General features: G+C 41.0%; 1 protein-coding gene across 13 annotated transcripts in view; it reads right to left on the bottom strand.

The window, feature by feature from the left end:
* The window catches only part of TTC3 (tetratricopeptide repeat domain 3), a 119,812-nt gene that overhangs the window by 7,655 nt on the left and 89,089 nt on the right, over nt 1-23,068 (bottom strand). For all 13 annotated transcript variants that reach the window (XM_019964161.2, XM_019964128.2, XM_019964119.2 and 10 more), the window contains 8 exons: nt 22,804-22,953; nt 12,166-12,305; nt 9,755-9,823; nt 8,943-9,039; nt 7,173-7,273; nt 4,538-4,628; nt 4,000-4,101; nt 1,772-2,109 (listed from right to left, as the gene is read on the bottom strand). In XM_019964161.2, the coding sequence (XP_019819720.2) occupies nt 1,772-2,109; nt 4,000-4,101; nt 4,538-4,628; nt 7,173-7,273; nt 8,943-9,039; nt 9,755-9,823; nt 12,166-12,305; nt 22,804-22,953 (1,088 nt within the window). The remainder of the gene's footprint in view (nt 1-1,771; nt 2,110-3,999; nt 4,102-4,537; nt 4,629-7,172; nt 7,274-8,942; nt 9,040-9,754; nt 9,824-12,165; nt 12,306-22,803; nt 22,954-23,068) is intronic.

Genomic DNA, 23,068 nt, shown 5'->3' with positions numbered 1-23,068 from the left:
TCACTCTTCCAAAAAAAAAGCATTATGAAAATTTCAACATTATTCCTAAAATATTTGTTTTAATAGATTTTCAAAGTAATAGTGTACCTGACAGATCCACTTCAGATCTCCTTCCCTACTTAGAAACCTGACTTCTTAAGAGCCTGGACATACTGTAGCTTTAAGCAAAATCACTGAATGATCACACACCACTGGATCTGACTTGAAATCAATAAAATCTCTAAGAACAAACTATTTTTTTACTTCCTCCCTTTAAAAATCTAACTGACAAAGTTTTCAAAGTTTTCCTGTATTTTTCATAGGTAGCAGTAGATGTGATTATATCATTAATCAACAGGAGCTTGGTATCTACAGCACTAATACCTCATATGCTTTAACTTGCAGGAAAGCAAGTTAACATAAGCAACATATGTTTATTCTGCCAAATTTAGACAGGACGGCAAACAATTTTATTCGTAAGGTACTTCTGGTAATTACAACTTGACTATTTTTTCTAACTTGCGTGGTAATTGCTCTTAAGAGAACTTAAAATGCTTCTCAAACTTAGGCTAAATATGTCTACGTGCAGACAAGATACACTTACTTCCAAGTGGCCAGGGCTCCACTGACAAATGCAAAACATTAATTCTGGCCAATCATAATTAACCACTGTGTTTCAGAAGTTCATCCCAGAGACTATGACTAATACTGTGTCAAAGACAGAAGTAACACGGGAGGTGTGGAGGATCATTCCTGGATGTGGATTCCTCTCTTCTGTGATGTATCCCTGAGACATTCCCTCCACTTCACCTCCCTCTGGCCTGAGACAAGGAGTCCCTCTGCCCCCTCGTACCCATCTGGAGAGTGAGGTCAGAGGTCAATGCAGGAGCACTACGGAAGTGCCCAACTGATGACTCTGGCTGCCTTAGTTAAAAAGCAGCTCTCCCCATCTGCAGCAACATGGATGGACCTCGAGGCTGTCCTACTGAGTGACATCAGTCAGAGAAAGACAAACATCGTAGGGCATTGCTTATAGGCAGAAACTAAAAAAACGGTACAAATGAACTTACAAAACAGAAAGAGTCACAGATGTGAAACTTATGGTTACCTTGGGGGGAAGGGGGGATGGATAAACTGGGACATTAGGATTGACATATACACGCTACTATACATAAAGCAGATAATTAATAAGGACCTACTACGCAGCACAGGGAGCTCTACTCAATACTTTGAAATGACCCACATGGAAAAGAATCTATAGGAGTGGATACATGTGTGTGTCTAACTGATTCACGTTGTTTATTTACAGCAGATACTAACACACATTGTAAAGCAGCTCTCCCTACCTCTCCCTCTACAACATGCTCACACACCTTACTCACTGGCAAACCGTATCCAGTCTCTTCACCTCACACCTCTAACAAATCAGAGGGACTGTTCAACAAAGTGTAAGTGGCTGCTGCCTTCTTTGATATATGTGAGTTTTTTTCCCCCCAAAATATAAAACTAATGTTTGAAGTTCATTTATTGATTCCATAATTAGTGCTGGAGCATGTTACTGAGTTCACCCAAATCTTAGCAAACTGCCATGGGTTCTGATGAATGTGGATTAATCTGTTTGAAAATGCTCACTTTTATGTTTACGAAAGGAAGACAAATGCAATGCTTGTCCTTCTGAGTAAAATAATTGCACGGTCCTACTTCAGCTCCTAATTGGCCAAACTGTTATCTGATCAGGAAACATCAGTTCAATAAAGCATTTAGCAGTGCTGCTGACATTTTAGATTCGTACCTGCTGTAACACGGGAACACCACCAACAGGTGCTCAATAATGCTATTGAACGGCTTCTTTGGAGACTGGCTTGAATGAGTGGCACGCTCTGGAGCAGCAGGTAACTTCTGATCAGCCACTGGGCCTGGTTCTGGCCCAGTTGCCTGGCCAGCACCCTCATGCTCTGGCAGCTGGGGGGCTTTCTGACTGCAGGAGGGCAACTCCACTGGGCTGTCAGCTGCAGAGCCCAGACTTGACTCCTCGGGAGCTGCTGTCTGGTCTCCGGTCCCATGACTTGTAGAAGTGGAGGGACCTTGACCATCCTGGCCTGAAGACTCAGGAAGTAATTTAGGATGAATCTGGGAGGAATACACCACAAAAGCTGATCACTAAGAGTTAGATCCATGAACAAAGACTAATGATTAAGCGCAACTATAATGAATCCTGCTTGCTGAAGTGCACAGAACTTGAACTATAACAAATTAAATGTTGTTGTCCTTAGAAGTCACTGGTAACTGTCTCTCTCAAAACAAGCTGTTCAGGGCTCCACACTGCCAGGCCCTGCTGGGCTCTCCCAGAAGCTCTGCGGTCCACATCGAAGGGCTGAGGCCCCTCATGTTGTCAGAGCTCCAGTCTGCACCCCAGGCTACCCTCTCTCACACCTCCATGACTGCGTGCTTGTTGCGAATAATACCCCCTTTTTAAACGATTCCAGTCTAGAATACCTTCCCGAGATCCAAACCTCCTAACAGGCAGCTTCCCTTGGGTGATTCCAAGGGCACTCAAGCTCTGTGTCTGCAAACGCAGCCTCCGGGCAGGCTTCCTCACCTGCTCTTCCTCTGGTGCCACCTGACACAGACCAGATCTGGCGTCCACTCCCTGACACACTCACGCTGAGCCCTGACCGCAAAGACAGCGCCTCTTTCAGCTGACCACCTGAACACTGGACGGCTCTCCTCCCTCCAGCCCCGCTGCCCCTCTCACCGGGCCCAGCAGGGACAGCTAGCTGCACCCGATCCGCTGCACATCCCTTGCGCGGGCCCCTGTCCCACCAGGTCTCCACACTGCACTCAGGCTGACGTCATTTCCTAACTGGAAACCTACACTGGCTGCTCAGTGACCTGAGGGGAAGTCCACACTGCGGAGCACACCTTATGGAATAAGGCTCCCTTTGTTCTGGCCTGTGGGTACAGTATCACAATCTTTTCCCTACAGTCCCCTTTGTCTTAGTGAACTTCTTTCACAGCTGTGAAAGGTGTTCTTTTTCTAGCCTCCAAATGTGCTATTTCCTCCATCTGAACATTTTGACCCTGAAACTTCACACCACACAGCCCTCCTCACGCGCGCGCACACACACACACTCTCTCCTTCCTTCTGCCTGGTGAACTATTCCAGATCTCTGGCTCACTGAGACCTCCAGCAAGGGAGCTTCTGCCAAGGCCTAAGCCTCGGGGTTAAGTTAGTTCCCCCTAACTTCTGCTGCCATGGCATTCTATGTTCTTGGAGCACTTTGCTTATAATTATGGGCTTGAAGTCACTCCCAAACCCATGTGCATTCTGAGGGCACAGACCGCATCTAATCCTGATCACCACTAAATATCCGACGAATGAACAGCAGAGATGTGACACACACAGTAAACCGTTTTTAGGGGTTCTTATCATTCAAGCCCCTGGCACACTGAGAGTTCCCAAGGTTTTCAATTTTTAAATTCTTTTGAGTCATTTATAAAATCACGTAAGCTAGAATTAAAAATTAACAGTAAAATATTCTACTGAGATCTCATGCTTTTCCCCCTCTGTATGTGTTGTAAGAACTTGAAAACACTGGTGCTCAATAGAATATTTTACTCAGTTCAAGGTGGCTAACCTTTTTAATGTTTTAAATCTTTTTTTATTTCTATTTTTGCAGATGAATCCACAGTAAATTTGAATATTAAGAGTGCATAGTATTGAGAAGAAAAACACTTTCAAGATCAGCTTCTGACTGCAGCTCCAGAGCCTACTACCTTAGTTGAGGCTGAACGCATAGACGGAAGGGTCATGGGGTGAGGGGTGAACGAGAGCCACTCTGATGAAGGCTTCACCTAGCACCTGATGAAAACAGTAAGGTAATTATTCACCCAGCTCACGCCCACTCCGAAACCAGTAACAACAAACTACTTTTGGCCAGTTATTAAAGAAATTGTGCCTCACTCCTTTTTGGTTCTGTTTCCTTCAAAAAAGAAAAAAAAGAGATGTAACAGACTCACCGTGTTACAGGTAGGAAATGAAAGCTCAGAAATCTGCACTTTAGGAAGTTCACTGAGCTGAGAACCATATTTAATTGCCTGAATTTGTTCTTCAAACTGAGACTGTAGGTAGAAAAGAAAGTGTTAAGTTTTTCTAACAAATTCTAAGGAAAACCACAACTGTCCATTAATACTGTTTTCCCCCTTACTATACATATATAACAAATGTTCAATCATTTCCCAAGAAATATAACTAGGATGCAAGGTTACTTCTTGAAAGGAAGAAGTTCAAAATAACTAGAACTGTTAATTCTAACTAATTAACTCTAATATTACTCTATTAATTAGAATGCTCTAAGCCTTATTAAACATAACTTTGCTATCTTATCAAGGGCTGAGCTTAAATAGTTAAGATAATGTTTCTTTCATGAAAAATTCTTAATTACAACAAAAAGTCTTTAACAGCCCAAAAAAGAAAGTTTCAGTATGACACTACCTCTTTTAGAGTTATAACCATCAGACAGATTTTGACAGAATGGTAAAATACCATATAACTTACCTTTGCTTTCTCAATTTCTTCTCTAACATCAGAAAGAAACGATTCCCATGAACGTATGTCTGAGTCCATGTCAGAATACGCTGCCGAATCACTGAGAGAAGAGAAAAACATAAAACTGCTGATGTTCACTTGAAGACTTAAAAACTGAAAGCACTAAAGTACAAATGAAAATAAACATTTAAAGATAATGAGAGAAATATGATCATGCACACATAGCAAAAAAGATGATTTTTAAAGAACTGTGTATCTTACAAAGTCACTACACTTTAGGAAATATTATCAACTGATCTAACCCGAAGCCCAAAACTGGTGGACAGAGAGCATATATTCTCCTGAATTTTACCTTCTCTCCTCAGATTTGAAGATTAGACAATTCTTCAGTTGATATCTTCCTATTTAACATCAAAGGCTATCTTAGCATCGAAAACAAACCAAAAGTTGGCAGCCTGGATACATTCCAATAAAACCTTCATCCCTACTTCATTGTAAAACAAAGGGTGGGGTCTAACAGGCTACATTAAACTTCTTAGCACCTCATGAATCTGGTTTACTGAAAGTGACAGACAAGTTTTCTACTCCAATTGAGAAGATCACCACCACCAATCCGTGGTTATGTCTGTTCTCATACATCTTAAAGAAGAACCAGAACACTGCTTTCATGGCTTTCCTCTTTTGCCACCCTTTGGTGGAATGAGCAGAGTTAGCACAGACCCCCTAAGAAAGACCATCTGTATACCATGAGGCTTACTAAGGAGTCAATGCTATTAGATAAAGTGAGGCCTGAGATCTCCGTTCCCCAGATGCACGACAATCCAGACCCCTTGGCGTGCTGCACACTGGCTACTGAACACCACACGATCTCACCTCAGCTGTATTAGTCCTGTAATCTGAATCAGCATACCAGTTTACCTTTAATCAGAAAGGTTTTCTGATGTGAAAAAAACTTAATCTTGAAAAAAGAAGAAAAAAAAAGAACTGTACATTAAAATTGCTTTTCCATGACCTGTACAATCTCTGGTTCAACACTGAGGGTTTGAAATTTAAATCAAAAAACACTAGGAATTAAAAAGTTAAAACCTGTGTGTGGAATATGATAAAAGAATCAGATGAAAAGTAATGTGCAAAAATCCATATAGAAAAGTGCTAAATCTAGACTGAAGGAGACTCTCTGGATTCTCATGGTAAACCTTATTCCAAAAAGAAAGCAAAATAAACAAAAACAGGTATAGATCATGGAGGGTTGAAAAATGAAAGAAAAGTGAAAGAAAGAGAAGTCACTCAGTCGTGTCCAATTTTGCGACCCCGTGGACTGGAGCCTACAAGGCTCCTCTGTTCATGGGATTTTCCAGGCAAGAATACTGGAGTGGGTTGCCATTTCCTTCTCCAGGAGATCTTCCCGACCCAGGGATTGAACCCGGGTCTCCTGCGTTGTAGGCAGACGTTTTACAGTCTGAGCCACCAGGGAAGTTGAAAAACATGACCATATGTAAATATCTTTAAAAGCAACATTCCCACACTCTACTGGTTAGACTGTTAAGTAACTATTCTTATGGAAGGCAACTGTTGAAAAGCCTCAAAAATGTGATCTTCATTCCAGGAATTTATTCATTGCATGGAAATGACTAATAATTTAGCTATAAGGATATCTGCCCCAGTGCAGCTTTGAATAGCAAAATGTGCAAACAACCCAGCTTTCCCACTACAGTGCTATTTAATAAATCATGACACGGTCGTACACTGGACTACTATTCAACCTTTTAAAATTAGGTTGGAGAAATGTAATTACTGATATGAAAATGAGTTTCCTATATACTGCTTGGGCTTCCCTTTTAGCTCAGTCAGTAAAGAATATGCCTGCAATGTAGGAGACCTAGGTTCGATTCCTGGGTTGGGAAGATCTCCTGGAGGAGGGCATGGCAACCCACTCCAGTATTCTTGCCTGGAGAATCCCATGGACAGAGGAGCCTAGTAGGTTCCCAAACTATGGGGTCACAAAGTGTCAGATATGACTTAGCAACTAAACCACCACCATATATTACTTAGTGAAAAACTATATATAAATTTTCCTTTTTTTTTCCCCCAAACCTTAATGGATTTACCCCAAAACTAAATTAACTAGTTACAGCTCAATTCAGAATTAGGATAATTTATCATTTTCTTGATATGTTTTGATTTTCCCATGATTGAACATGCGTTAATTATAATAACTATTAAAAATAAAGCCCTGTGGACTGCAAGGAGATTGAACCAGTCTACCCTAAAGGAAATCAGTCCTGAATATTCACTGGAAGGACTGATGTTGAAGCGGAAACTCCAATACTTTGGCCACCTGATGGGAAGAACTGACTCATTTGAAAAGACCCTGATGCTGGGAAAGATTGAAGGCAGGAGGAGAAGGAGATGACAGAGGATGAGATGGTTGGATGGCATCACCAACTCAATGGACATGAGTCTGAGTAAACTCTGGGAGTTGGTGATGGACAGGGAGGCCTGGCGTGGTGCAGTCCATGCAGTCACAAAGAGCTGGACACGACTGAGCGACTGAACTGAACTGAATATATTTTTTCCTCCAATCAGCCCTAATCTTTATTTCCTCAATAACAATTGTGGAAAGACACCTGTGACACCACAGTACCTGCTCATTAGCTTCAGATTCTTGAGAAACCTTTCGGCTTGTGACTCCATGGTCTGTAACTTACACACTTCCATGTCCTTCCAGTTTTCAAGCACAGATACCTACCATTAGATCAGAGACTGTAAGCATTTTCAAACAAACTATTTTAAAGCTATGAAAGCATTCTAAACCACTTTCAAGTTTCTCCTTAAATGACATATGATCAGAAGAGTGACCAGAATTGAACTATCATTTCTCTCAAGTGAACCTGAACTAAAACTTTTCGGACTACTCTGGTGGTCCACTGGCCATTGCCGGGGACATAGGTTTGACCCGTGGGTTTTGTGAGGATTCCACATGCCTTGGGGCAACTGGGCCTGTGCACGACAACTGCTGAGCCTGTGTGCTGCAACTACTGAAGCGTGAACTTCCAAAGCCTATGTTCCCCACCAAGAGACACCCCTGTTTGGGGCAATTAGAGAAAGCCCACATGCAGCAAGACTCAGCACAGCCCAAAATTAATTAACTAAAAAATAAACTTTAGAATAACAAAGTGATAGTAAAATTATATTCCTAGAGTGATACTTTCTTAGTTATGAAACTTTCCACAAGGCTTACTGCTCAAGCCATACAGAAGCACGGAGCTAGGTTACCTGAAAGTATACACCTGGTGTGCATAATCTAAGGTGCTGACCACAGTAAGCAGAGAGCCAGGACCCTGCAGAACAGTACCAAGGCTGCACCTATGGAATTTAAAGGCCTGGGAAGCAGATGAATGGGAGGGGAGGAGGGGATGGAGTGGAGTCTGGGACAAGCAGAGGCAAGCTATCACACAGAGGACGGGCACACAGCAGGGTGCTGCTGCACAGCTCAGGGTAAGTTATTACCAGCAAGGGTAAGTTTTGAAAACTTTAGACTCTGGTTCCCCACACAAGCCAACTGGCCATTTGTGTCAAAGTCACTGCAGAAAATGTAGACTGGCGTTGCTTTAATTCAGGTGTCAGTAATCTTGACAGGGCCCACCAGGCAAAACTGCTTGTTAAATGGGGGAACTGAGTGACTTGGGGACAGAGATGCAGGAAAAGGGTCCACAAAGCAGAAGTAAACACTGGCACTCTTTTTTCCTTCCTTCCTTTAGAAACGCAGCTGCATAGCTGACATTTCTTTTAAAGACCCATGTTTACAGACTGCATGAGTTAAGCTCTTCCTTACGTTTCTAAAATAATCATAGACACATTTACTAATAAACAACATTTACTTTGCAAATTAGAAAAACAAAGGCAACCATGTTTCAGGAATTCAATAGAATATAGCCAGAGATAATTATTTTTGTCTCAGTAATTTCTCATATAGTATACTGACTTTAGTATATATTCTTCCAGGGGGAGGAAAGAGAGTATATATTCTTAATAAGTATATTATTTCCAAGTTCCTTTTCCAGCACTGGCAAATAGGTTTTTTGGTTGGCTACTTCATGGTACATCACTTGATTAAATATAATGAAGCCATTAAAAGTACAGAGCATTGAAAATGACTGAATTGTGTTAAATAAGGAAAGCTAGTCACAAAACATGGTGTACACTCTATCATAAGATAAGCATAAAGGTAAAAAAATTTAAAGTTATAGGCAAGGAGAGAGTGGTTGTTTCATGGAGGCAGGATTATGGGTGAAAGGATACCCCTCAGCCTCCACATTTCCCAGCAATGTTGTCCTGCTCATGTGTAATTAAACGCGGAGTAAACAAATGACACCCTGCCGAATCTGTCAGTCACCGAGTACTCCGGACTCACCTCTGCATCCACAGCCCTTTGAAGACTCTCTTCATAATGCTCTTTCCCTTTCTTTATACTCTCTTCTATTTTCATTTTCTCATTTGTAAATGTATTACTGCAAATATTAAAGAAAACAAAAAAAACTAACTGAAAAAAACATAACCAGCGAGCTCACAATCATGCCACAAACAGATAATAGAACATCTTCCAGAGAAACTTCTTGCCCAACATTTGGCTACTTAATACAAGACTCATATGTGCCCTCTGCAAACGATCAAAGAAAATGAGAAATTAAAAGTAAGTTACTTGGTGGGAATGCTGTGAAATGGGTTCCCCATTTTTATGAAGTTAGGTGAAGTTTAACCTGATCATGTTAATAAACTTTACATACTGGCTTCCAGTATGTACAAACATTATTTGCAGTAGTAAAGATTAAAAGGAAAGCTTTTTATAGGCTCAAAACATAATTCAAAATAATAATTCTTTAATTGTAGAACAATGAACTACAATAGCTGAGACTGTTATTTCAAGTAACCTAAGTTTTTAAAATACATTTTTAGTTTCAGGTTAATTCAAAGGAAATGAAGAGTAATGAACAATGCTAAATTCAGGGCTTTTTATACTGACAATGAGAAATAAAAGTAGAAATCATAAAAATAAAGAATAAATTTATTTAAATATTAATAATAAAACAGAATTTTTTTAAAGAGAAACAATTATTTAAAAGAAACATATAAGCAAAAATATATTTGGATGTCTAACTATATTTAGACTGTGCCTCTGATATTAAGAATATAATAGATACAAAAATAAATTTAAGCTTAATTTGCCTGATTTCAAGGGACTGATCCAGAAGTAATTCAAGTGCCTTTTCCTTTCCATCATTTTCCTGCGTATACCTGCAAAAGCATAATCACCAAATTTCAATCAATTTTCAAAGATTTTTAAAAGCACAATCTCACACAGTAAATTCTACATCCATGCAAACATTTATTGATTTCTTTATATTTCATTTCTAGTATCTTCTAAATAGGCAAAGAATTTGGGTCCTTTTCCTTTTGGAAAAATTTCCCTTCTACACCTAGAGGGCAGATCGCCTTTTCTTCACTCTGCGTTGTGTGTCTATAGCACAGACCCCGTCTCAGTTCTGTGTCAGGAGCACCTCCATCCAGGTGGTTGGTTCAACTTAAGACAGAAGAATAAGGTGTTGGGTCATCACCAGTGTAACATAGGTTCTCACTCAAAATGAAAACAGCCTTCTATTTTTTAAGCCAGAAACTGAAGTCCAATTACACACAGATACACACGCGCGAATCTGCATGCGCGCATGCACACAGTAGGATAATTCTTCAAAACAAAGTGTGTAAATCTTTGACTCTTAATAAGCAATGCCCTGTACCAAGAGGGTTCTGTCTCTTTCATGCTCTCCTTTCACACCTTTTTAGTCATCTCTACTGGCTAAAAACCCGTTTCTACAAACTACCAATTTAAATCCCATTTCACCTCTTTTGTAAAACAGTTCCTCTAAGTTTTCAACACTGGGTAGCTTGTCATGGAATTTCTGCCTTCCTTCAACAATTATCTCTGACTTGTATCACTGCACCAACCATAAGCTCCTCGTGACCATTCATTTCTTAATGAATATCAACTGTGATCTAAAGCGTAGAAAAATCAATGAAATAACCTCATATACCTTTGTTGTTCTCTAAAAGAGCCAAAAAGTTTTAAGATCTAAATATAAAAATTTAGCTTTTTTTGGAAAGTACAAAAAGCATAAAGAAGCCGATAGCCTATCTTTAAACTACAACAGAAAAAGGCAAAGAAATACACTAATAAAGGGAAAAGACAATAAAAAGATTATTCCTCAGCAGAAATGATTTTTATGATACCACAGAAAAAAATTTTATCAACAGTCTCAGTTTCATTTAGTCTAGTTTGACAGTATGTCTGAACTGAACATATGAAAAAATTAAAATATAAATACTCCAGAATTTTTGAGTAACTTAAAAATTAAGACTGTACTTGCTCAAACAGTAAGAGGTAAAAAGCTTTTTAGATTTCCATAAATGTGTTCTTCTAATGAAACTTTGAGCAAAATCAAAATTACATGACATATGCAGTATTTTCCATTTCATCATGCTTTATAAATGACTACTTAAAAACTGTCCAAAGGTTAAAGTTAGCAATACTCACAATGAAATTCACCTGACCACGGGGCACAGCAAGTGGACAAAACATAAATGCCCTGAACAGTGAGTGTGGCCAGTGGAGCCCCCAGAGAACCACGCCTCCCCTTATTAATGCCCTTCAATCTGGACCAGGCCTGCAACTTGCCCAAAACAACAAAATGTGGCAGAAGTGATGTTGATGGTTCCGGGCCTGAAGCTTCAGAGGGCCTGGCAGCTTCTACCTATGCACTCTTGGAAGCTCTTAGCCATCACACAGGAGGTGTGGCTACTGTGCTGGAGATAAAAGTCACATGAAGAAGTCACGTGGAGAGGAAGAAGCCCTGAAACTGCATAGAGAGAAAGAGGCCAAAATATTTCAGCCAACTCCCAACTAAACGCAGCCACAGGGGGAACCACTGACAAGACCAGTAGAAGGGTGGCCCAGCCAAGACAGCCCAGAATGAAAGATCCGGATCAAATTAAAATTAAGTTAATTTAAGCCAGCAAGCTTCAGGTATTTTGTTCAACAGTAGGTAGCAATTAAGCTGAGGAGTCATACAATTATTTATGGAAACAGGGGTTAGGAATGGATTGCACAGAATCTTAAAACAAACCTAGCCCATCTGACAACTGCCTGAATGTATATTACTGAATCCTTCGTATTATAGGACCAAATTTTACTAATTTAAAGATTCAGGGTGGAAGTAATAAATAAAATGATCACCACAGAATCTTGGTGCTGGACAGAAGTTTAAATCTAGACAAATCCCCTCATTTTACAACAAAGAAAAGGGGTCAAAGATAATGTTCAGAGAAAGAGGTGGTGTTCAGACCGGAAGTAACTTCTTGGACTTGCAGTCCTACTTTTATTTATGTATAAATATGAGAGGTTTAGAAAAAGCTGTAGGTGAGATAATTCCCAACAGATGTTCTTTAAAATGAAATGAGAACACTGTCTTAAAATTTTCACTTTACTTGACAGTCTGAAACTGAATACCAGAAAGGATAAAATAACCCAAAATATACCCAAATTAAAAATAAATGAAAATCATTTTCTTTCAAGTGTTACTCACATTTTGCTGGCATTTAACACCTTTTTCATTTTCTTCTTCAGTGCCTTTAGTCTTTCTTGGATTTCTTTTTTCTCCTGTTCCCATTTTTTAATTTCCTTGTTCAAATCTTCAAGGAACCAATCTAGTTCTGTCTTTGAGATCTAAAAACATTTTAGAAAGTATCTAAATAAATGGAAAGATTTACTTTTTCTTCTTTTTAAAAAGAGCCCGAGAGACTAGTGTTGGGGTGGTGAACTAGCTTAACCAATGACTACAGTTCCTCGGAACACACACTCAGGAGCTGGCTGTACGGCTACCCCGGCCGAGCTTGGGACATGAAGTCACATAATACATAGCCTCAGCCCTCAAGTGAGGACAGGCAGAGACATGGCGGGATTCTCCAAATCAGTGCAATTTGATCTCTGTCTTCAGAGATGGGGCTGTCACATAGAGAATGGATTCCAAGTAGTGGGCATGGAGAGACAGAAGGTTAGAAGAGAAAGGCATGTCTGTACGGAATAGTACGAGGTGGATGTTAGGACCTCAGGCGCCTGGGACACCTTGGGATAAAATGATCAGGGGCCTTATGAGCAATGCTGAGGAGTGTGGACCTCATCCTGCAGACAACAGGAAGCCAGTGATAGCTTTCAGCAGGGCTGTGAGATGATGAGATTCTTATTTTAGAAAAATAACTGAAAGACACAGAGGCAGATCAGGGGAAAGAGGGTACATAAAGGTTAGACAAGAACAGCAGCTTTCTTGTTTTCTTGACTTTCTCTGATACTTTCTTATTGTGACCCACAACAGCAAATACATTTTAATCATGATCCCCAGCATTTAGTACATACATGTATGCATCTATATACACACAGAGCTGAAAACGCTGCCCTTACTTTCTGAGATGTTTTCCTATATTTTTATTCTATTATTAAGAACAATTTTAGTCACCATCACTAAACTGACTTCACAGCCCATTAGGAATTATAACCTTTAATGTCAAATACTCTGTATTAGAAGAAGATAAAATCTCACTGCAGTAGCCCAGGTGAGAGACAATGAGGATGACAGAGGTAACTAAAGGGATGATAAAAAGAAATAAAGGACACTTTAGAAGACTAGGATGGATAACAAGACCGTGTGTCCATGTGGATATATGATGTAAAGTGGAAGGCGACAGAATCTCTACCCTGGATGAATAACTAAACAAAATTCTGTTAACGAAACAGGAGACTATGGAAGATATACAGGAGAGAAATCAACCTAGATAAGTATTTTTAAATAAATTTGAGTAAACAATAAAATATATATTAAGAACTCAATAATTTTGAACCTGCAATTATTTTGATGGGACAGAGAAGAAGTTTATAGGTGTCTGACAAAGACTATACATCCAAGGAATAAAATACTAAATTGAAATAACAAATAACCACCTTTCAACACAACCACAGAGAAAGGAGTAACGTATTTCTAAGTCCTGCTGATTTACACATTTGCCAACTGGCTCTTCTAGCACAGGTTAGCACACCATCAAGTCAGGTGTGTTTTGCTCCCCAAACACCTTTCCCAACGCGGGAAACTCCCACCTATTAACATACTACAATTTCAAAGTCTATTCACTAGTTCATTGGCTGTAACTTGGAATGCACTTCCCCATAGAAAGTTATATTAGAAACATCAGTTAAACAGCCAACATTTCTCTTCCAAGAAGCTCTCAGTTCCATTTGTAAGCTGAACAAAATGAGGTCTACAGTGTTAAAGAGGGCACATTCCCAGACCATGAGTCTATTTGACTGAGGAAGAAATAAATCTCCACTGGGGTGCTGGGGCAGAACATGCGATGCTGAAGAGACAAAGAGGAAAGCGAAGGCTACCCTCTGAGACAGGTTTGAAAAGATTCATGTCCATCTTCACAGCCTCCCGCCTTTCTTCTGGTACTCAGTTTCACCCACTGGGGGCCCTTCTTTACTCTGCACCCTCAAGTTTCTCTGGACCCCTGACTTAAGCACCCCCCAGTCGAGGGCCTGCCCAGCACCCAGGCACACTTCACAACGTCTCTCCTCTCCTTCCTTTTCAATCTCTCACTCAGAGTGAGCCTGACAGCAGCACAGTACTACAAAGATCCACGTCGACTCGCCTGGAAGTATTCACACTTCACTCTTTAGCTTAAGTGATTCTCTAATCTACACAGAGTCAGCACACATGTTTTATTTGGCAAGTCCAATACTTGTTTGTTTGCTTCTTAAAATACAAATGTGTTATCTCTGCCTGGTGATAAAGGCTATGGGGCTGCGATATCTGTCAGAATTTCAGGCCATGTGACAAAGAGAAATGAAACGCTGTATCCTGAGGCTCTGGATGGCTAGGTATACCACCACCTGAAACACAGCCTTCTCCGTCAGCTATCTTACGTAAGGGCTGCCTTTTGAAACTTCTTCGGAACCTACGAATTCTCTAAAAGTTTAATTCCAGTGTTTCAAAGTGTCATCTCTTCAATGTTAGCAGACAGGTAGTGCTGCTGCTGCTGCTGCTGCTAAGTCGCTTCAGTCGTGTCCGACTCTGTGCGACCCCAGAGACGGTAGTGCACATGCCTGTAAATGCCAGTCATTTATAAATAAAATATACTCTGGACTACTATTTCTAACAATTACTGTACAAGTTAGGATGGAGCAGTATTTACAAGAAATAAAAAAGGAAATTTAAACTTCACTATTTTCCAGTTTGAAATTCTACTAGTATCAACGACTGCTTAGTGGTATCTCAATTTCATTTTTGCTTTAGGGACCCTTTCACGTCCCACCTCTGACCAGGTTCCCTATAATCTGACCTCCCTGCTTAGGCTTAGAATGTGGCCAGGTCACTGACGACAAGGGTTCAGCCATAGAAACTCAGGGTCTCCTCCTTCAGAGAGGACAGGGTACCCTGGAGCCAAGCTACACAGATTCCCTGGGAAATAATGGCTTCGAGTCAAAACGGGCACCGACTTAGAACATTCCGCCCTCATCAGCTTTAGACACCAGGGTTTTCGGATGTTCCTGGCAAGCAGATTCAATACCATGAATGTACCTCTGACCAGCCCAGGTCTCTCATGAATTTTAAGTCCTGCCTCAGGAGTAGGTTTGACTTCAGCGGCCTTGAGATGTGCAGGCCAACTGTTTTTAGGAAGAAGAGGTTCAACAGTTCGGTAACATTTCCTGCAGCCTGGGAACAGACCATCTCACACTTCCCTTGCGGCAACCCTGCTGATCTTGAATTTGCTGAGTCACTACTGTGACGGAGGTGACCACCATGCTTACCTGGCCTCACAAAGAGGGTGCTACATAAAAGTCCTGGAAGATCAGCACAGAGCCTGGCGCTTAAGGAGCATCCAATATAAATATCTGTCAAATCAAAGAATGAGTGCTATTTTCCACCACATACTAGCAGTAAATAAAGTAACAATCGTCACAGGACGTACAGGCCTGATGACCTTCCTGTAGGCTGATGGAATATGAAGACACAATTCAGTGAACTCAGTTCTGTAGGGGCCCAAGTACACGCTGTTGGGTAACACTGGCAGAGCTCCTAGTCTGCACACTGAGATCCATGGATGGCTAAGAAACAGTCCTCATTCTCAGGGGGATGATAGTGGGGGAAATATGCATGAAAGATAATTACTATACCATACACAAAAATAAACTCAAAGTGGATCACAGGCCTAAGTGGGGGAGCTAAAACTATAAAATTCTATAGAGCACAGGAGTAAATATTGCTGATCTTGGGTTTGACAGTGGTTTCTCACCTATGACATCAAAAGCATAAGAAACCAAAAAAAAAAATTATAGAAACTCGACTATAGTGAAAATTTAGAATTTATGTGTTGCAAATGATAACATCAAGAAAGTGAAAAAGACAACCCACAGAATGGGGCATAGGAGAAGTAAATCTGCAAATATGGGAAGATGAGTGAAAATATTTCTAAATGATGTATTTGATAAGAAATTTGTACCCAGAATACATATATACGTAAGTGTGTGTGTGTGTGTATATATATATAGACTCTTAATTCAATATAAAAAACAAAAAATCCAATTAACAAGTGGGCAAAGGATTAAAACAGACATGTCTCACACTTTCCACATATATAAAAATAGACATTAAACACATATAAGATGCTCAACACCATTAGCCTTTGGGGAAACACAAATCAAAACTACAACCACTTTACACTCATTAGAAGAGCTAAAATAAAAAAGATGGATGATAGAAAGTGTTAATGAGAACACAGAGAGATTGGATCCCTTATACACTGCTGGTGGGAATATAAGATGGTGCGTCTGTTTTAGAATAGTCTGGTAGTTTCTCAAACTCTTACATATGGAGTTAACAGATGACCTAGCATTTCCATTCCTAGGTATATATCCAGAAGAAATGAAAACATGTGTCCACACAAAAACTTGTACTCAGATATTCGTGTTATTTGTAACAATCAAAAAATGAAAAGAATTCAAATGTTCATTTACAGATGAATGGGTTAATAAAATGTGAAACGGCATACGACGGAATATTATTCAGCAGTAAAAAGGAATGAAGCACTGATCCATGTTACATGGACCGATGTACGTGGGTGGACCTTGAAAACGTTAAGCTAAGTGAAAGAAGGCACTCACAAAAGACCACGTATAGTTAAGTGTGATGCCATTTATACAAAACACCCAGAATGGGCAAATCCACAGAGTAAATCAGTGGTTGCCAAGGGCTGAGGGAGGGAGGGAGAACAGGGAGTGAGTGACTAGCAGTGGTTAGACTTCTTCTGGGGTGATAAAAATGTTCTAAACGTGGGTTGCAGTGATGGCTACACAACTCTGTGCCTATACTTGATCCTCGGCCTATACTGGAAACACTGACCACACACTTTAAAGGGGTGAATTCTATGCCATGTGAACTACATCTCAATAAAGATGTTAACAAAATGACAATTGCTGTCCAATACAGTGACGTGGTCATTATCACTACTGCATTAACAAAGGCCTCTAACCAAGGCTGAGGTTCTGTCAGTGACTGCTTGCTCCACAGAGTGATTCCTGAGTTGGACCCAAAGGATGAGGGGTGAGCCAGGCATGGGGATGAGGAGGAAGGCAGTGCTGGGAAGAGGTCCAGAAGTGAGAAAACCACAGGACAAGCTCCACTACCCTTTAAGTGTACAGGACGATGCAGAGAACTGGCAAAGAAGAAACTGGAGATGGAGGAACAACCAACCACAGGGGGGTTTCAAGCTCGTGGTGAGTGTTCATGTGAGTGTTCATGAGTTACACACAGCACAAACCGACTGTGGCAGAGGGATGGCACACACAGCCCATCCTGCACCCTCCCTACATCTATACCCTCCCCGTCATGGGACGCTGGAGTTCCCTTCACTCAGGAGCGAGCCTTTCCCCACCCCTTGATCCTCAGCCGGCTATGGGACTTGCTATGCCTGATGGGGTATTAGCAAGCAGGGCTGGTTCTTGCTTGGCCTTGGACTCACACTGGAAGATGAAAGACACACGGAAAAGAAGGAGTTGCCCCTGCTGCAGCCACTGTAGATGGGTCTATAGCCAGATGACCCCAATACATGAGCAAGCACAGCCAAGAACAGTGGAGCCCTAGCTGATCCAAAGGTGAAGCCGTCCAGCCAAGCTCAATCAGGATCGGCTAACTCACAGACTCGCACAGGTGATATTTATTGTCATGTGTCAGAGATTTTTCCTCAGCATTACTGTGGCATCAGTTAACTGATACACTGCTCATGGAGTGCTGGGAAATATTTTTCAACTGACTGTGGGACCAACATTCTCTTAATGGATCTGGAGCCTGACGCTCACCACCTGTTCTCCTGCTTACTGCTGGTGCAACTTGGAGCAAGACACCTTAGTGAGTCCAGCCTCCATTTCCTCATCAGTAAAATGGAGACAATGCTACAAACTGGAACATTAGTGCACTAGAATTGCTTTCAGATTTAATAAAATAATACAGCTAAAACATTTACAACTGAGTACGGCACATAACAGGAGCTCCATAAATGCTAGATTAGAAAAGAGCTGAGCTTGGCAAGGACCATGACTGAACAGGACCACACCTCTCTGCAGATGTGGGCTGAGGAAGTTTGGGTAGGCAGGAACCGAAGATTCTGTTGAAACAACACAAAGTTTCAGATTCTACTCCATAAATTCATCTAGGCCAAAATTATTTTGACTGTTTTAAGAGTCAATGCTAACTAAATACCCATCTTAGCTATAAGCAAATCTCATTAAAGCACCTTAAGAACATATGACCTTCAAAAGATGGGGAGTGAATACAGCTAATGGGAATACAGCTTCTTTGTGGAGTGATGAAAACAACTCTGGCATTAGATGGTGGTGGTGATTATATGACATGGTGAATATACTGAAAACAACTGAACTGTATACTTTATAGTGGTTAAATGTGAACTTTACCTTAATAAAACAAAACAGAAGGCTTCCCTGGTGGTCCAGTGGTTAAGAATCGCCTTGCAATGCAGGGGACATTGGTTTGATCCCTGGTCCAGGAAGACCCGACATACCTCAAGGCAACTAAGTCTGTGTGCCAAAAATAACAAGCCTGTGCTCTGGAGCCCAGGAACCACAACTACTGGAGCCCTCGCTCCGCAACACGAGAAGCCACTACGATGAGAAGCCCGCGTACCACAACTAGAGAGTAGCCCCCACTTGCTGCAATTAAAGAAAGCCCGTGCAGCAATGAAGACCCAGTATAGCAAATAATAATAATAATAATAAAGAATTTTTAAGAGAGAGAACATATGCCCCTGAGCAATACGGCAACCAGTTATGACCTGTCAGTTCCAAGTTCAGTTCGGTTCATTTCAGTCGCTCAGTCATATCTGACTCTTTGCAACCCCATGGACTGCAGCACACGAGGCCTCCCTGTCCACCACCAGCTCCCGGAGTTTACTCAAACTCATGTCCATTGAGTTGGTGATGCCATCCAGCCATCTCATCCTCTGTCATCCCCTTCTCCTCCTGCCCTCAATCTTTCCCAACATCAGGGTCTTTTCAAATGAGTTAGTTCTTCACATCGGGCAGCCAAAGTATTGGAGTTTCAACTTCAGCATCAGTCCTTTCAATGGATATTCAGGACTGATTTCCTTTAGGATGGACTGGTTGGATCTCCCTGCAGTCCAAGGGACTCTCAAGAGTCTTCTCCAGCACCACAGTTCAAAAGTATCAATTCTTTGGCACTCAGCTTTCTTCACAGTCCAACTCTGGGACATCCATACATGACCACTGGAAAAAACATAGCTTTGACTAGGTGGACCTCTGTTGGCAAAGTAATATTTCTGCTTTTGAATATGCTATCTAGGTTGGTCATAACTTTCCTTCCAAGGAGCAGGCGTCTTTTAATTTCATGGCTGCAATCACCATCTACAGTGATTTTTGGAGCCCCCCACAATAAACTTCGTTACTGTTTCCACTGTTTCCCCATCTTTTTGCCATGAAGTGATGGGATCAGATGCCATGATCTTAGTTTTCTGAATGTTGAGTTTTAAGCCAACTTCTCCACTCTCCTCTTTCACTTCCATCAAGAGGCTTTTTAGTTCTTCACTTTCTGTCAAAAGGGTGGTGTCATCTGCCTATCTGAGGTTATTGATATTTCTCCTGGAAATCTTGATTCCAGCTTGTACTTCATCCAACCCAGCGTTTCTCATGATGTACTCTGCATATAAGTTATATAAGCAGGGTGACAATATACAACCTTGACGTACTCCTTTTCCTATTTGGAACCAGTCTGTTGTTCCATGTCTAGTTCTGATTGTTGCTTCACTACGAACAAGGGTACTTTAAGAACAACAGGAGACTCTGGCTTTAGAATTGCTATTTTCCTCTGGCAGGGAATAGAGAATTAGCTAGGCTAATTATTAAAGGCCATTTCTAGCTCATGAAAATCATACTCCATCAGCTACACACAATAGCTAGCCCAGATCTTTACTGATGCTTTGTAAATGCTCAGCATTCTTCAAATGCTTTGTAAATAAGTTATTTTTCTCAACAAGGCACTACAGCATTCTGGGTGGGGCAATTCTTTCCCCTACTATACTTATCTTGAGCCACTCCCCAATCCCTTTTCAATCACCCGCTGTGAGTCCTCACAAAACTATGAAGTACAGATTGTATTATTAATGAGGAAACTGAGGGTCAAAGAGACTGAGTAAATTATTTTAGGTGCCAAAGCCACTAAGTGGTGGGGCTGGGGTCACCAGTCAGGCAGTCTGACTGTACTGCCCAAGTTCTTAAGGATGGTTTGCTACAGGTTGCCTCTCTCTTCTCAATAAAGCTGCATCTAATTATAGCTAAATGTGGAATCAAAATTTAAGTAAAAATACTAACTTATAACCTTAGTGATTGAGAGAGTTAAAGGCCAAGGGAAAGATCAACAAAAGTAAAAATTTATATTTATACAAGATTTTTCTCCAAGTGAATTATGAGCATAATCGTAATTAATACATAAAATCACAGCTAAATCTCACTTGCTCTTTTCTATAAACAACTTAAGGAACTCAGGTGAAACAATTTATCCTGAAAGGAAACAGGTATACATTTTGCATAGAAAGTGTACTAACCTAACAGGTCTGCAATTTGAGGGACTAAATAATGGCTCTTTTTAAAAAATGGACTGACTACTCTTAAGCACAACCCCATGGAACCAGGCCCAGAGTCTCAGCAAAGTTAAGAAGTAGGTCAAGAGCCCAAGCCCACTGATCAAAGCTGCTGCTCTCTCACAGCCCTCCTCCCTGGGTGCTCATTTACTGTACATTTCTTGGTCCTGTGTACAAAGAAGTCTTGATGAACTGCACAAACACAGGACCCAGTCAAACCAGGAGCTTATAAAGCTGGACAAGACTCTACCAGAAAGAAAGGAACCTCACTCACCAGAAAGTGAAATGTGAAAGTGAAAGTCGCTCAGTTGTGTCCATCTCTTTGCAATCCCATGAACTATAGAGTCCATGGAATTCTCCAGGCCAGAATACTGGAGTGGGTAGTCTTTCCCTTCTCCAGGGCATCTTCCCAACCCAGGGATTGAACCCAGGTCTCCATGACCTGGCAGGCGGATTCTTTACCAGCTGAGCCACAAGGAAGTCCAGGAATACTGGAGTGGGGAGCCTATCCCTTCTCCAGCGGATCATCCCAACCCAGGGTCTTCTGCATTGCAAGCAGATTCTTTACCAACTGAGCTATCAGGGAAGCCCTCACTCACCAGATGACCACCACAAATCAAGTGGTTGTGTCTGCATCTGTCTGCATCACTTAATTGGGTGGACACAGGCATTCTCATACAGGTTTATTAAAACTGAATTTTCCTGACACAATACGAAGTTTACAACAATGTTTTATTAAGTCCCCCAAGTAGCTTATCCAAATTAGCATTCTCAGTCTCTGTGAAAGGTTTTATTTTCGCTCATTTTCCCCTCTTCCTAATCAGGAAGATTTCGTTCAACTGGGCAACTGAGCAGAAAGGTTGGTTCCTTCTAATTTTTAAAATCTCCCGTCTCATCCCAAGTGAAAACATGTCCTAAGGAGTGAGATAAAGGTCACCTCTACGAAACAACCCTTTTCTTCTGGGTATACTTAAATCTCAACAAGTAAGTTTATTGATTAAGGTCCCACAGCTAATTTTCTTCTATTTAATATGTGACCTCAGCTAATGACTCAGACTTCTGGAACAAATTCTTCCTTTCTTAAACGGACTAACAGACCCTTTTCATCTCTGTACAAAGACTTCGGTTTTTACAACCTAATTAAACAATAGGCAAAAGACCTGAATAGACATTTTCCCAAAGAAAACATTAAGATGGCCAACAGGCACATAAAAAGATGCTCAATATTACTCTTCATGAGATAAATGCAAATCAAAACCACAATGAGGACTTCCCTGGTGGTACAGTGGATAAGAATCTACCTGCTAACGCAGGGGACATGGGTTCAGTCTCTGGTCCAGGACGATTCCACATGCTGCAGAGCAACTAAGCTGGTGCGCCACAACACCTGTGCCCTAGAGCCTGTGTGCTGCGACCACAGTGAGAAGCCTGTGCACCACAATTGAGAGTAGCCCCTCTTCTCCACAACCAGAGAAAGCCCACGTGCAGCAATAAAACAAATTTGAAAATTAAAAAAAGAGTAATAATCTAACCCCATAAAATGGGAGCAATTATTACCCAAACTACAGAACTAAAGCAGAGACGTTACACATACACCACACACACCAGTCTGCCCAAGAACAGAACTAGTGTAGAATTAAGCCTGGATCTGAACCCAGTCAGTCTGTCTCCAGGCCTCACATATGGAACCTCTAGTGCTACACCACTACTCTCACTATAAAGAAGAATTTAACTTGGAATTTACCAGGAAATAGTTTTAGCTAATCAAGGAAACCAAGTTACAGATAAATGAAAATTCAGATTCACAGCCCTTTTCTTACACGACAACTTGGAGAAGTTGTAAAACACTGCAAATAAAAACACTGTCACTCTAACTGTGAAACAGGCAACAGTGAAAAAGAATCCTTTGTTTAGTCAACAACGCAGTAGCTCAGCTAACAGAGGCTACACAAGCACAATTCTGTGAATGATGCCGCATGCTACTGAAAAGAGGTTTCAGACAGGATTACCTTATTTTCTTCAACATTCCTTTTCAACTTTTCTTCCAAGTCCTTGGTTTCTTCTGAGCCCTTAACATTGCTGTGTTCATAATTTTCACATGCTTCCTTAAGCTGCTCTTGTAAAACCTGGTACTCCTTTTCAACCTGTGAAATACCCCCCTACAAATACAATACAAAATTACCTGTTAAAAGTAGTTTTAAAAGCCTGTTTCTGATCTTGTTCTGAAATGTCTCTTCAGATAAACAAAAGGGGATATAAGGCAGATGAAAATTT

The sequence above is a fragment of the Bos indicus genome, chromosome 1, assembly GCF_029378745.1.
Source record: "Bos indicus isolate NIAB-ARS_2022 breed Sahiwal x Tharparkar chromosome 1, NIAB-ARS_B.indTharparkar_mat_pri_1.0, whole genome shotgun sequence".
Lineage (NCBI taxonomy): Eukaryota > Metazoa > Chordata > Mammalia > Artiodactyla > Bovidae > Bos > Bos indicus.
This window is presented reverse-complemented; position numbering and strand designations above follow the sequence as displayed.